Below are 15,664 nucleotides of genomic sequence, written 5' to 3'. Positions count from 1 at the left end.
TAATGTAAAATAAGGATTCAGTGGTCATCCGAGACATGTGCTGTGCTGTTCAAAGCACATCTTGAATTGCTGACTTGGTTTTGCTTTATAAAGCACATAAGAAGAAACACATTTATCCAAGAGATGTCTTATTTACATCACAGCTTTCAGCTTGTTCTTTGTATGACACAGAGACAGTGCATGAAATCAGCCAAATAGGAGAGGGATTTCAGAGTAAGCATGTTTGGACTGAGCAAAATGAACCATCCTTTACTCACTGTCAGTTTAAGAAGGGCTCATCATTGCATCTCCTATAGATACTAAGGGCTCCACTGGAGTCAGCACTTTTCTTTCCGCATCATTCGTCTGGCAAGCATCCCTAGGATTTCCATGCTCTGCTCCACTGGCTAGCAAGCAGTAGTGATTATTAATCGTTTTCCTGTTCTCATTTGCGATGGGGTGGTGTTGTCCCTATACATTATGTATGCAGTTGTGTAGTGCTAGGAACAGCGTATAATTTCAGTGCCAAAAGACATTCAATTGTTGTGTGGGTGACTGGATTTTCTAGGTGGTGGGAAGATTCCCCAGCTACCAAAAGAAACAAATACAGAAAGCTTATAGAATCCCCTGAACACACAGCCACAATTGTGTACCTCAAAATTTGTCTGGGCCTAGAGGAAAAGAGATATGCTTTAGAATATGTCTGCACATTCAAATATTCTTGTCTCCTTTGACTGCGCCTATTTTACAAGGTAAAATAGGTGTGCAAGAAGCTGCCTGAATCTTCCTGTCTGTCCCACGCTAGGTCACCTTTAGAGGATCTTGGGATATTTTAAGCCTCTGGCAACAAGACAGGATTTTTCAGCAGGCTCAGACTTGGGACCTGGAGACCAATTAGTTGGCACCTGCTGCTGCAGTCAGGTGTGAGTCCAGGTAGCTGCTCTTGCGGTCAGTTTTGACTCCAGAGATGCCCAGTAAATGCTCTTTCCCATAACCTCACTCAAGGCATGAGTATCCTGACTTACTTTCCATGAAAACAGATAGCAAATAAAAGCATACAGAGCTAACTTTTCATGGAGGATTTAAACACATTGTTGGATCACTTAACAATGACAGCATAAGAGATTATTAATCATTACTATAGTAAGGGGACTAACAGCACGTTCTTTTTAAACATCACTGCTCCCATAACAGTCCTTGGGGTTCTACCTGTGCTCAGGAAAGCGAATAGTCTTTGGGTTTCCTTATAGGTAGTTCCTCTTTAACCTGAGGTGTTTAAGACAGCTGAAGAGTATACATATATCAGCTCTTACTTGGATAGCTTCCAAACTGTAGCAAACCTGTCCTAAATACAGGATATGTCTTGTCTCCAGCTTTTGAGTCAGTATGGTGATGAAAAGTCAAAACAAGGTAAAGGGACAAACACTAAAAAAATATTTGAGTGCTGAGTTTGGAGAATATAGAATTTCTTCCAAAATTAAAAATGGTGCAGATAATTTTCCAATGAGATGAACATTTCACTGTGTAATCCTACATATCACAAATGGTGTACACAACGCTCTGTCGTCCTGCCAGAACAGGAACAAGAGCAGGCAGTTTTTTCTTCATTAATTCCACGTTTTCCTGCAGTTCGTCCTGTGCTTGTGGAAAGGGAGCCCAAGAAGGAAGGAGTCTCCTTGCGCTTCCTCAGGAGGCACTCCCCATCGCACATATTGTACACTCCTTTTTTTTCCCCCTTCAAATCACTGAAAGAAATCTACAGCTTCTTCAAATCACAGGGCTTAGTCTGGCTCACGCTTTGTAATTAAAACCATTTGCTTGGGCAATAGCCTCCAGTTGTTCCTCATTACCCCTTCATAAAGGGGTGTTTAATTGCTCCTTCTATTTAGACTGAAAGGAAGATGCTTAGCGTGCATCAGGTCTGAGATCTGCACAGATCAAAGAGCTGACTGATGCTTGTCATTGAAACTAACTATGATAACTCTGCCATAATTTACATCTTGTATCCAGACAAAGTTGTTTATATGATTTATCTGTGTTATACCACATACAGATAGCAATTTTGTTATGCTTTTATTACCTAGCAACTCCAGTTTTTATATTTATTGCGTTGCATGCAGCAACACACGTGCAAAAGCTGGCCTTGTCTTAACATCGCTATGAACATGGAATCTAGTTCCATGTTCCTTTGAGAAACGTTGTCCACTCTGACGTTCAGAATATAATTATTGCTGTGATGCCATCAGCGGAAACAGCTTGGCATTTACAGCCAGTAAGGCAAGCAGTAATGCTCCTTCTTCATGGGCTCTGTCAGGATGTCATGTGCTCTCTCAGGATGCATGGGTTTTGCATTTACGCATATATATCCTCGCATAAACACCCTCAACAGTGTTGAAACTCATTAGATATGTTTTCAATTAGAAATCTGATAGTAGAAGACAGACAATAGAAGCAGCAGAAACTACTCTACTCTCACCATGATTGTCAGAGGTCTGATTATCAGAGGCTTCATCACATAACATAAAAGAAATATAGACATATACAGGTATATACATAAACACCCCTCACATGCACAAACATAGTGCACAACAGGATGACGTTTTAGGCTTCTCTTGGGACATTTGCAAAGAATGAATAGCAGGGCAACACATATGTTTAGTTCTGAGATGGGAACCTCAACAGATAATCACTTCTCTGCTTTCTTATACAGAAAAAAAAAATAACAGTAAGTCTTTTAGTATATTTTAACTTGTATACACATAGCAGCAGCTATCAAAGTGAACGGACAAAGACCTGTCATTACCTGTCTGAGAAACAACAATTACTACCTTCTTTGAAAACATTACATAGGTTACGGGGCTGGTAACGATTTCTTTAGTCCATCTGAGAACCTGTCTCAGGCACATGTAGAACATCACACTACTTTAAGTTTCTACATGCAGCTACTTTCTGTTTTCAGCAAGGTTTTGGGGGGGAAAAAGATAAACTAAAAAGCCTCAATGTGAAAATCGTGGCATATAGGGCAGAAGAAAGGGCAACATTAGTACCGATGACTCTGACACTGGTGGATAATTAATTATCACTCTGCTGCAGTTCACCTCAGAGCCACAGAACTACTTCTTTATAATGGGTTCACTGTTGCAAGTGTTTTCAGGATCAGGGCTTTATATTGATTTCTTCAGCACCTGCTCCTGCCAGTTAAGGAGCTTAATGGACAGCCCTACCTGCAAATCTTACCCTCAGCGCAGAGGAAAGGTCTGGGCACTAGTACGTGGGGGTTGCCCTGTGCTTTCCAAAAGGACTTGCAAGGTAATCCTAGCTGCTAGTGCAAAATAATTTAAGTTTCTCAGTTAGCACACTAGACATTTAATTGGCTCTAGCCTTTCAGTATTTATTTGCTTTTCAAGAAGGCTGGTAAGAATAATTGCAGCAATAAATGGGGCCTGATCGGCTGGATCGCAGCAGCCATAATACCGGCTGCAGGAGAATGTGAACAACGCACACCCGGAGGTTTGGAGTTCTGCCGATCTTCGTGAAACCGTAACAAAAGTAATGATCTTGCCACTCTGCTGCCAAGGGGGTGATTTTACACAGGGCTCTACACTGCACACAAGAGCTCTGAGGCTATTCCTCAGGAGGGTCGCCGAGTAAAAACTCAAGACACAATCATATGGTAATTGAATATCCATTCTCGCAAGTACAGATGCCACTGAGCTAAATGTGTTTGAAAGATGTGAAGCAGTCTTTAACAGGCCCATAAAAAAACCAACCAAAACCCAATTTTGTTTCTTATTAAACTATTTATGGCTTGGTTCATTCTGTAGTTGTTGCTGCACTGCATGAGAAACGCAACAGTAACCCATGGGCCTGATCCTGCTTCCACGGAAACAACGGGGGCCGTGCCCAGCACTTTGTTAAGCTCGGACTTGGGCTCCCTCCCCATTTAAAGAGGAAGCAGATTGCTCCCATTTCCTAAAGTCCATTCTTTCTGCATCTTAGGAGAACAGTACACCCCGTAAACTCTCTTGTTTTACCTTGCATTTTCCTACTCAAGTTTTCCCGGAACAACTTTTTCTTTCGGCAAGTGCTTTTATAGATATTCACTTTCATATATTGATGTGTAACCTCTGCTGTCACCTGATGTTCCTTCTGCACCTTTCTGTGCATATCTGACTTGAACTATTGTATAAGTTAGAGTAAAATCTGTTCCAATGAATAAAGCATCTGGCCATATAGATATGAGATGCTTACCGTATGTGCTAAGGAAAATGCACATAGCCCTGGCTACTGAGCTAATTCTTTCCTTCTGCAAAGTAGCAATAGCTCCATTTAGGCAGACAGGCTTTCCTACTGCATTTTCAGATGGTCTTTTGTTCTCTGAAGCCTTTTTCAGCATTTGCCTCCAGAGCTGTAAACTACTGGATTTATAGCCAACTGATCCTTTCTCCCTGAAAGGTACTTTCTGATTCCCTGAACTGCAAAGACAAGATCAATTCAGGGATGACAATGGATAAGCAGCTGCTGTAGAGGCTAGAAAACAAACCAAAGGGAACAGAGTGGTGGCTTCAAGGCCCACCAGGCTGGCCTCTCCCAAAGTTGTACAAGGGCCTGGCTCTGCCCAGGAATTGCTTTTGTAAAAGCTACTGCAGGATGAGTGGTCTAACTCTATACTATGTCAGGAAAGTTCACAGAGCAGTAGCTTCACTGCTCTATACAAACTTCACTGCTACCTATACAAACAGCCCGGACTCGAGTCCAGTATATATGGTAAAAATGCTTGTAGACCACTGAAGGAATAGAATTTATGAGTCAAGGCACCAATGAAGTAACACTTCACAAATAACGCTTACAAAAATAAATTCCAAAGCAGATAAACAGATGCTGAAAGTGGGTCTGAGGAATCCAAGCAAATCTCAGTTTCTTTCCCAAGCTTTTTGGAATGTGACATTTGTTTCTGTCAGTCAAGTCAACAGAATTAAAACCATGAAAGGGCTCATAAATCAGTAACATACTCCTCAAATTGTCTCCTAAACAAGAAAAAGCAGGATGCAATAGACAATAATTGGAGAGAGATATGAGACAGAGGGACAATGGATGGACAAGAGGAGCCCCTGGGGGACAGCAGTATGTAGTTCTGGAATATTCAGATCACTCTGGTACTCTCATAAATTATTTCTCTTTCATTTATTGATTACCGACACAATTTGCAAATGACCAGTGTGAAAACAGTGAACCTGAAGACAGTATCTTTGGCTTTACCCACTCAGTTGGAAATAAAAATTTGTATCGTATCTATAAAAAGATAATATCTGGTGCCTATGATTGCATCAGAGCAGCAGTCACTACAGAAATTGTGACAGTGATCAATAACGAGAAATAACATGTAAATAACTCCATGAGTTTGCACTTCAATTGTCAAAGACTTTGCTGCATTTTAATCTATCACAACCACTTGCAAACAAGTCTCAACACTACAATGCAACATTCTTGTCATCCTATATGAAAGCTGGAGGAGCAGCTCCACCATCGCTTACCCAATCACATCCCCCTCATATGTATGTACGAGTCAGGAGACGCTGCTGACTGCCGGCACACTGCCCTTGTGCAAGGCAGTGGCTCCCAGCTGCCGCTGCCTTTGTCCCTTATTGAAAAACAGGATCAGGGATCTCCTGCCTCGAAAGAGAACATGCCTTTCTGCTCCCCACCAGCCTCGCTTCTCACAGCCTGGGGCATGGGTTATTGACTCCTTCCCTAAGCAGCAGTTGCACATGCGGCAGCACACGGTGAATGAGAGTTCTCCAAGAGCTTGCTCTGGAGAGACGGCTGTATCACGGAGCTGAGCCCACAGTGGGAGCTGGGGTGGGAGCGCTGCGGAGCCTGCCTGTATAGCACAGCACAGCAGCCGGGGCAAATCTGCCTCCTGCAGCTTTGCAAGCTGGGATGGTGGCAAATCGGAGCCAATGCTTTTAGGCTTCCTTTTTGGTCAGTTACTGTGAATGAGCTTATTGGTTGAATACATGCAACTTCAAATAGCTTTACAGAACTGCTAGCAGAAAAAAACTCATTTCAAAGGCTGGCTGTTTTTACTGGCAGTCCAGTTCTATGAGTTATGTTCATCCCATCGGGAAAAAAGCAAGACTGCATCGCCTGCAAGTTAATTGAACTGGCCCGTGAAGGCATCAATTTATAATAATGATTAATAACAAAGAACTGTTGGCTAGTAAACTATAGGCCAAAACTAATTTGTGGAAATTACTCAGCAAGTGATTATGACTAATGCGAATTGCCTTTGGGCAATTCATGAACCAAAAGTTTAATGTGTGGAATGAAAGATTCATTATGCATTATTCACTCATTAAAGACAATAGCATTTGTACTGTAGCAGAGTCTCTACGCTACAGGCAGGTTTCAGGGATTAGTATACTAGGCACTTAATGTACTTTTTTTTTTTTCCAGAAAAGCAGATATCTGTCCTAAGGAGCTTGAGCTACTAAATTTAAAATATCTGAAGTGTCTACATTTTCTGTAAATATGTATGAGTTAGCCTTACAGCTCAGGCACTGACAGCAGAGCAGTCCTGACTGAGATCAAAAGGTTTCTACGTGGACTAAGTGCTGGGGTGTTCATCCAGCTTCTTGAATGAGCTTTGTAGACACACTGCAACTAGATCACCATTCCTGCCCAGATTAATTAGCAAGAGCATTTCCTGAGACAGTTTAAGCACATTAAGGCATATAAGACATTCCAAGATCATCTTTTTAGGAATTTTCAGTATAGGTTTCCATAAATACATGCTCATGAAAGTACTCCTTCTGTGCCCAGTCCTCTTCACAGAAGTGATGGAACATGCAGCTTGGTGATGTCTGCAGCACTGGCTTGAGAATGGCAAAAGGTAAGCTCTCCCCTTCTTTCCCCACTTCGCTAGGGTCTGTCTATTTTCACCAAATCAAGTGAGGCAACAACAGCTAGTTCAATTATACAACTACATGGCAGATTGGTACCTTCCCCTTACTTTCCTATGTAGGCAGTTTTTGAAATGTTACCTGGCATGTGTTTTCTGTAAACTAATCTGCCAGCAACGGGCTCATTAACGTTATTGCCTATAAAAAAAAGTGCCCCTAGTGGTAGAAGAGATCTCTGTAGTTTAGCAGGCCACAAAAAGAAGGAAGATGATAGAACACACTTTAAATGATGATCTCTACTTAGGAAAAATCAATGGTAAGAACTGTCCTTAAGAAATAGGCAGCTAAAACAAAATAAATACAAAGATACATTACCACTCTTTCTAGTGAATGTTAGTATTCTTCCTGATTGTTTTTGATTTGTCCAAAGCAGTGGGCTATAAGAAGAGGCAGTTTTGCATTTTTTTTTATTCTGCTTGACAGTGGAAGACACTGCTCCACAGTAGGACAATGACAGTGATTTTCTTTGACTTCTTCATGCTAAAAGCCTTCAGTAAGATAAACTCATTTGGCTGGACAGATATAAGTTTTCCTTTTAATCCTCTGCATTATGAAAGCTAGGCTGGAGGCAAATGCTAAGCGACACTGCCTTATAAGTGAAGATTAAAGGCAGAAAGAAATAGTTGGAATAAACACATAACATTGCTCTTTAGTGAGATGCTGAAGGACAGTAAAGCTCCACCAGCACAGTAAGGAGGGAGCCTGAGACAGAAGGGCTTTGTTCCCTTCCCCCGGCCAGCGGGGAAAGCAGATGATGAGCAATCCAATGGTAGTTACAGCAGACTGGTCACCAGAGCTTGCAGAGCACGCTGCACTCAGGGTATGTTGTTTCTGCTTTTTAACACCTCTCTGTAAAGATCTGAAGAAGGAAGGGCACAGATTTGGGAGGAATGATCTAATGATAACACTGCTATTCCAGCTTTTGGGAGGGATGGACTCCCAGGTCCCAGCTCCACCACACAGATCACTGCTGCGGTTCTGCATGACCTGCCTTTGTCCTTCTGTACGTCACATCACAACGATGAGCAGAGGATGGATGGTCTGTTCTACACAAGGGAATCCTGGAACAAGCAGATGACCTGTTTGTACAGAATCTAGCCCCAGACTCCCTGTGACATACCTTCTTTTTTCACTGACTTTTCTCGCTCTTCTAATCCTGACAACGGTGGACAACAGCACCAGATCATATCATAATCCAGGTTTAGCTGCCATCTTTAAACAGCTTTAAAGAAAGCATTAAGATTCTTGCCGTTAATCCCAAAATACTTGCCCTGAAAAAAGTACATTTGTTGCTATTTGATGGCTGTTTAGATGCGAAATCTCTTCTATCTTGAAAGGATTCTGGTTCCAACTTTCTTTTTCTCTTAAGGAACACAGTATGTCAATAATATGATAGGTTGCTATTAATTTACCACTTAAGCCAAAATGCATTCAAAGGAGATGCCTCTTCTGGTTGTCTGCCTCTAAAATGTAAAAATCCAAAAGTTATAGCAATTTGTGTAATACTACCATAACCCTTATTCGTATTTCTGTTGTTTATCAGGCAACCCGTGTTAAGACAGTGACAGGGTTATATCAATACCTTGTTTGTACCTACTGAGCACTATAATTTTTGTTTGCAAGCTGTCTTACATCTTCTCCTGGGCACATTATCAGCATAGTGCTTAAAGACTCATGTTTAAAAAAATGGAACCTAAGTCCATTGTCAGTGAACTTTCCAATGTGGAAACCTGCTTGGGGGGGGGAGGGAGGGGGCGAGAGATAGGGAAGAGCAACACAGGGACATCAAAAATTGCAGAACTCTAAATGCATGATTCTTTTGAGGGACTGCCAGCCACTGCTGACTTTTGCTGATATTGTGAGTGTCTGGCACTTCTAAAAAGTGATCCTTCATGGGTGGAAAACTTTGGGCCTTTTTTCTGGAAAAGACAATGATGAAGTAAAGTTAAAGGTACTCATGACTTGGGAGCTCTTGGGCAATGAAGTAGCTGCAGACGAAACAGTCCTAAGATCTGAAAAGCAGCCAAACTCACCCTGTTTTCATGAAACTGGGTGTTGATAGTCTGGGTTTTTTTAGTCTTCTCTTCAACCTCCTCAGCTCATTATCTCATCAAAACCAATCACTTTCCAATTAATTAGCCAGATTCCAATGCACTTTGCCAAAATTTTATTATCCCGTCCTCAGGGTTAGAACATGCAGTTATTTACTCAAGTTTCTGCTGCTCCCACTTTGCTGGAATTGGGTGAAGGAATCTCCTTCTGGGAGCCTAAGGGAGCTCTGTAATGAGAAACAGTTTCAAGAAGGTGACTAACCCTTTTGCTTTGTTTGCAGGGTTTGCAATATGAGGAGAAGGGAAAAAACACATGTGCTCCCTCTTTATGTCCCAGCATCTGAGGGGAAGAAATTAATGCAAAACCCAGCTTCCATGTGTATTTCTTGGATTTACGGTTAGATTTTTTTCCTAATTGTGAATAAAATGATTATTCTTTTCTGGGTATTACTTTAACTTTCACAGTTGCTGGCCAGGCCCAAAGTTTCACTGAGATATTAACAAGCACTGCAGAAACAAATTAACAACAGCACTCTCTAAGATACTTGAACATTATAATGAAAAGCACTATAATGCATGTGTCTGAACACAGCATCTGTTGAACACTGAGATTCCTCATGCAGTATATGCAGAGGCTGGATGTCTTAAGAAAGGGATTCACAAAAGCTAGCATGCTGAGCGAGGAACTAGCTAAACACATCAATAAGAAATGGAGAGAGCCTCAGCCTTTCTGCTTAAAGCTAGTAAGCCATCTATGTCTAGATAGCTGGCATATTCTCAGCAGTGAGCCATCCTGCAGCAAGGCACGTCAGGTAGCTCTGTCTACTTTCTTAAAAAATGATAGCAAGAAAATTTCACCATAACCAAAAGATGGAATGCTTTTTGTGAAAGAGGATGACCTCTTCTAAGATCTCCACTTTGTTTGATTTGGTATGTGGACTCAGATCTAATCTGCTTACACTCCACATGTTAACAATTGAACTATAAAGTTATACGCTCCTTCATTTTTTCTCTCTGTCTCAGAGAAAACAACAATCGTTTACTTGAGGTTTCAACAAGAGAGACTGAAAGATTCATCCCAGACCACACAATAACTTGATAAATAAGTTGAAGGCAGTGAGCAGCACAAAAGTTTTGTGCGTGCTCCCAACGCTGTGGTACCACTGGCATTCTGCTGTGCCATAAAACTGTGTATTCCAGGACTGCCAAAATTACCAAAGTGTCCCTTTGTCTATGCCCAGACAGCTTTGGTCTGCTGGACCAAAGGGTAGGCTTGAGTTCACTGTGCCATTTGACTTTAGCTTGTTTTGCCTGTGCTGCTTTACCTTCTTTACCTTCATAGGTAGTTTTGCTACAGGGAAAGATCAATTGTCTTTCACCAGGCTCAAGCAGAGCATGAGCTATCACAGGTGAATAAGCAGAAGTCGGGACTCGAGTTCAACTTGAAGAACAAACTCAGCACAGGGGCCTGATTGTTACTTTTCTGGTTCTGCTTTGATTAGGTTATATTTTGGAGACTGTTAATGAGGTTTGTCCTTCCCGTAATGCCTGAGGTTGGTGGAAGTACATGGTAAGTTCCTTCCCTTGGTGCCACAAGGGTCTGGGTTACAAGTACTCTCTGTTCCCGCCTGTGATAATAGGCCATACCGCTGTGAAAGAGCGCCCGTGCCTTCCCTAGCTTTGCACTGCAGAGCGCTCTTGTGCTGCACTACTACAGCGGCATCAGGTAAGATCAGGAGAAATTCCTGCTCCACTGCTTTTCATTTATAGCAGCAGGAAAGGGCCTGGGAATTAAGTTTCTGAGCGTGCTAGTGAGTCTCACAGCTGTCTCTAGAAAGTTATTCTGTCCAGAGAAAGTCTCAAACTGAGGCCTCTTCCTTTTGCCTCTTCCTGCCTACGGTTCACATCTTGAATTAACTAAGGATTTAAAAAAAACCCCATCAGCTGGATAATGCAGCACACAACTAGGAATACCAGCAAAAAAAGCAAATCTGCAAGTGTGGCACCTATACTACTTTCAGGCAGTAATTGTTTCCTCTTAAAATTGCTAGGCATGATGAATCTAATTCCGCTGCTATGTTATTGGGAAATTAGGAATGTAAAGGGCAAAGCTGTTTCCAGAGCATAAAATAGCTTGAAGTAACATGTAAAATGAAAGGCATGTTAGTTAACCCACTTCAGCCTTCAACAAAGGTCAGAAAAAGATCAAAAAAACTGGACTCACCTTAAGTCTGTTAAATACAGCCTTCAGGATCTGCGTTTCCCTCTCACTCTCAGGAATAATCCGTATGACTTTATCACTGCCAATAACAGACATTGAATTGATATGTTAAGGATCTTTGCAGCAACACAGTGCACCAGTAAATTGGTTCACATATCTACTGTAGTTGTGCTCCTTCTCAATAGCAAAATGTCAGGTGAACTGGAGATCTGCTTCCAAACTTTCTCTCCCGGACCGCGGGCTTGTGGTTTGATTTTGCTCTTTAAAGGTAAGGGTTTAGCTTCTCCCCCCTCCACACCCTGATTTCTATGTAAATCCTTTTATTAGTTACTTCCAACTTAAACCATCCAGGCTGACATCATCCATACTGAAATTCTGCCTCAGATCCCTCCCTCCCCCAATTTCTTTTTTTGCAAAAAGAGATAATCTATTTCTGAGAACAACTTAGGTAAAATACATTGCATTTGTCTTTTTAAAACCTATAACAGTCTGAAGAGTCTAGTGCTCTAATGCTTTAAAGGGAGCTCTTGAACTTCACAAGAAAGGCTGCCTTCATATCCCGGGCATACCTTTTTGCTTTACCTATTACAGCTTGCACAAATCTTGTGAAGTAATTAGCTGTTCGTATATGCTCAGAAGGTTCTAGCATTTCATTTTCTGAACTTTTTTTAATGAACACAAATTTCTGAACAGGAAACAAGAAGCTGAATAGCTGTACATTCAGGGACCACCATGCATCTCAAACACTTTGGGAGGCTAGGGACCACAGAAAATGCATGGTGTGATCACATAACTAAAACATCATCATAATCTATACACAAGAGGGCAGAATTAAGTTTGCGTGGCCAATGTTAATTCTAGCAGCTTCCTACCTTTTGACTTTTTGAGTTTGCACTCCTAATAGTCAGTATGTCTCCTCTTCCAAGAGCCCTAGGAGGTCATATGCACCTTTATTTTTACAGTTCTGTCCTGGAGAAGAATCCCCCTTTTTAAAGCTTCTGTATCTCCAGTCTCCTCAATATTTAGGAATTTTATGCAGTAGAGTTTCCTTTGACATTAAAGAGGAAGGTTGTCCCTAAAATATATTGTGAACTCTCTTATTTTCCCGAAGTTTCTGAGTCTGCTTAGAAGCTACTTGGCTGACAGAAGCGGCCACCGGCGAGCGACCCCTTGCTGCCTCATAGTCCCAGGAAGGCTCCTGAGCTGCTGCTGTTTCTGGCCAACAGGTGCCAGCTCTGGCCTTTGGGGCATTGCCACGACAGCTCTGGTTAAGACTCATCTCTGTTACATGAATCCTTAAGGCATATACAGGTAAATAGTCAATATTTACATCGTCAGTAAATGAGTCAGAAGAATACACTGGTTCTTGGGTTCAGTAGGACTGATAAAGAGTGAATTCTGACATTGCTTATACTCTGGCTCTTTTTGGAAGTCCTTTCCCCCTTCCCCCATCCTTATTTTGTTTGTCTTTTCTTTCCATTTACCTGCTGTCCCCTTTGGTTAACCTCTGATCAATCTTTATTTCTGCCTGAGCTCTTCAGTTTTGGCTCTCGGCCCGGCTGAGCTTTCTCTGCACAGGAGTCCCATGCCTTGACACTCTTAAGTCACACAAAGGCTTCACAGACTTTACAAATTTTTGTCCAGCTAAACTAGAAATGTGGCTGCAATAACATCCCTGTACCCAGAGAAAAGCATCTCAGGCAATTTTGCTTGGCTTCTGTTGACCTTAATTCACAAACAGTTCATGCTTAAAAAGGAAGATTTCTGACAGCACTTCTGTTATAATTTGGCTGCTATAAAAATGTAGGGGAAATTACTATGTTCCTGAGGCAAATTTAACCTCCTGTACAGGAACTTACACACATGCCCCTTGGAATATTACAAGTATTTCACCTTTTCAAGGAAAATAGATGTTTTTAATTTATCATGCATCCAACAAGAAAATTCTTTCCCATTTCTTTGAGAGTATTAAGTTGCTGTGAACAAGGAAAATGGAAAAAAAGGGTAATGATTGCTCAGGACAGTGAAGGTAAAGATTCACTGGAAGTTTCTGGAAGGCCTGGCACAACCGACATAAAATGAACAGCTTTTTCTGAAGCTAAGTATGTGTTCAACAGTTGCAATAAGAATTTAGAAGGATCTGATATCACTTAGGTATGGTCTTCAATTAATATATGTCACTGTAAGCTGTCCTGGATTAGCTCAGCAACTCTGTCATTTCCAGTGCGATGAAAGATCTGCCTTAAAGAGGAAAATGTTGGTGTTGTGACAGATGGATCACTTGACACATTGTTGGGAAATGCCTCAAGCTGTGGCTCGGCCTGCTCCTTGAGAGTGCAAAGAAAGCAGTCTGGCATACCTGGTACTTTTAGTATTTTATTAAATGATGGATAAGTCAATATGACATACCTAGTACTTTTAGTATTTTATTAAGTGGTGGATAAATCAATATGACAAGGCAGTTTCCTTTTTCTTGGATGTAAGATGCAGAGAGATGCCGAATTCCTGAAAGTGATATGCTTGCACCCACCTTTGTAGGCTAGCCAGAGGGTCGACAGTCATTTCAGATTCTGGCTTAATGCTTGATATCTACCAACCAAAGAATATAGTCTTAAGGTTATTTTTCACTTTACAGCTTTCCGAATTGTATTTAACACTGAAAGGTCAAATAATTACCTTAAACGCTATGCAATACCAAATGAATTTAGGGTAGAGAGTTAACAGTCTAGCCAATATTGAATAGTCAACAACAAAATCTACCAGGCCAAGAATGATGCGATCAATAAATGGCAGCTGTACCCCTAACGTGCAGAATCACTCCCTGGGGGGCCTGCGTTCACTCACACCTAGCTGTGAAGCTAGTGACCAAGCATATACCTTGGGAAGCTTGGTTCATATTGGCTTCCAGTTAGTTGTTGCCTGAAAACCTGATGTTGGAAGCAAAGGCTAAACTAGGAGGGAGAAAGGATCCTATTCCATTTAGTGTGGCTGTCCCCCCTTTTCTCCCTGGTGAATACATCGTGAGTTTTCCCAGCAAGCCTAGACTGAAATGGATGAGTCTTGTCTGTTCCCTTGCTGCCTGGGACAAAGCTTCAGACCAGCCTAGCAAAATGGGACACCATAGATCTGTGCATGCTGTTATAATTTGGGAATTGTATATGCAGCAGAGGTGCTGGAATTGCCTGCAGACCTATGTGAGTACTCTGCTGATTTATGCATGCAAAGCTATTTTTTTTAGCCATAATGTCACTAATCTTTTTTGATGCTTTTTTTTTTCTAAACAAATAGCAAGATTGGGTATGTTGTGCAGAAATTAATCTGGGAGTTCACGTCAATCAGGACAAGCTTTCCGTTTATCATTAGCTACTAGACAAATCTAATTTAAAGCTATGATTTAGTGGAATGGTTTGAGTTTTGTGTAAACACAATTGAAGGCGTTTGCAAACAGCAATACACAAGCTTTATTAACTTAACTAACCAGATGAGACTAGTGAGCAAAGAATAGAAGCCAGACCTTCAGTGTCCACAAGGACAGCCCTGTGTCTGAGCAAAATGAGTGATCAGCTGCTGACTAAATGCAATGATTTTTTCTTTATTGCTAATATTTTTAACAAGAGCATCAAGAATGACATAACTGCTTTTGAAACACAGAATGTGCTATGTATCTGGGGAGGATGATATTCTCTACCACCACTGGGGACTAAAAACTATTAATTTACTTGGCTCCTTTCATTTACTTTTTTCATTTACTTCATAGTTTTAGTCATCTACGAACAAAACAGATGGATTCAATGAAACCATTCTGCAGTATATATACAACTTCTCTTCTGATGGAATTAGTTCTCTCTCCTGAAACTTTCCCATTGAAGTCACACGGCATGAATTTCATTTATTTAAATTCCTCACTTCTTTGAGGAAAATCCTTCTTATTGTTTTATTTTCCTGCCTAATGTGAACCTTCATCAGCTCTCTCCTCTCCCATGGAATTCAATAAAAGTATGTTTACAAAAGCTTTACAAGCATTTTAAACATAGTTTGAGGAATGAGATGTTATAAATCAAATATCTACGGAAAAAATCTAAAAGAAAATAAATTCCCACTTACAAGCATCTATTTCTTATGGCAGAGGAGGCATTATTGTTCTTGAGAATAAGCTGCCATAGCCGCCACACTTAACTGTTTCATTAAGGCTTGAGCAATAGTTGCACACTAAAAGTGAGCAATAGTTGCACACTAAAAGATACATCTGAAAAAAGCCACAACATGAAGGCCTTCTTGTGGCCTACCGATACACCATGAGACGTCATGTGTGATGAACGTATGTTTCATTCCCTTTTCTCTGCTCAACTCTTCTACTAATTAAAATGTTAACAAATGTGTCCAAACTTTAATTTTCTATTTCTCTCTGTTACTGAGTTTCAACCATGGATTCAATACTATTCAAATAACTA

General features: G+C 41.1%; 1 protein-coding gene across 2 annotated transcripts in view; it reads right to left on the bottom strand.

Annotated features, from left to right (window-relative positions):
- CPA6 (carboxypeptidase A6) overlaps window positions 1-15,664 on the bottom strand; it is an 82,844-nt gene that overhangs the window by 32,269 nt on the left and 34,911 nt on the right. The window contains exon 2 of one of the 2 annotated variants that reach the window (XM_068932560.1): window positions 11,217-11,292. The exons of the other annotated variant lie outside the window; for it this stretch is intronic. Within the exon in view, the coding sequence (XP_068788661.1) occupies window positions 11,217-11,292 (76 nt within the window). The remainder of the gene's footprint in view (window positions 1-11,216; window positions 11,293-15,664) is intronic. 2 annotated transcript variants of the gene reach the window in all.

This window comes from Struthio camelus, chromosome 2, assembly GCF_040807025.1.
Source record: "Struthio camelus isolate bStrCam1 chromosome 2, bStrCam1.hap1, whole genome shotgun sequence".
NCBI lineage: Eukaryota > Metazoa > Chordata > Aves > Struthioniformes > Struthionidae > Struthio > Struthio camelus.
The sequence above is the reverse complement of the archived record's forward strand: the minus strand, read 5'-3'. Positions and strand labels throughout refer to the sequence as shown.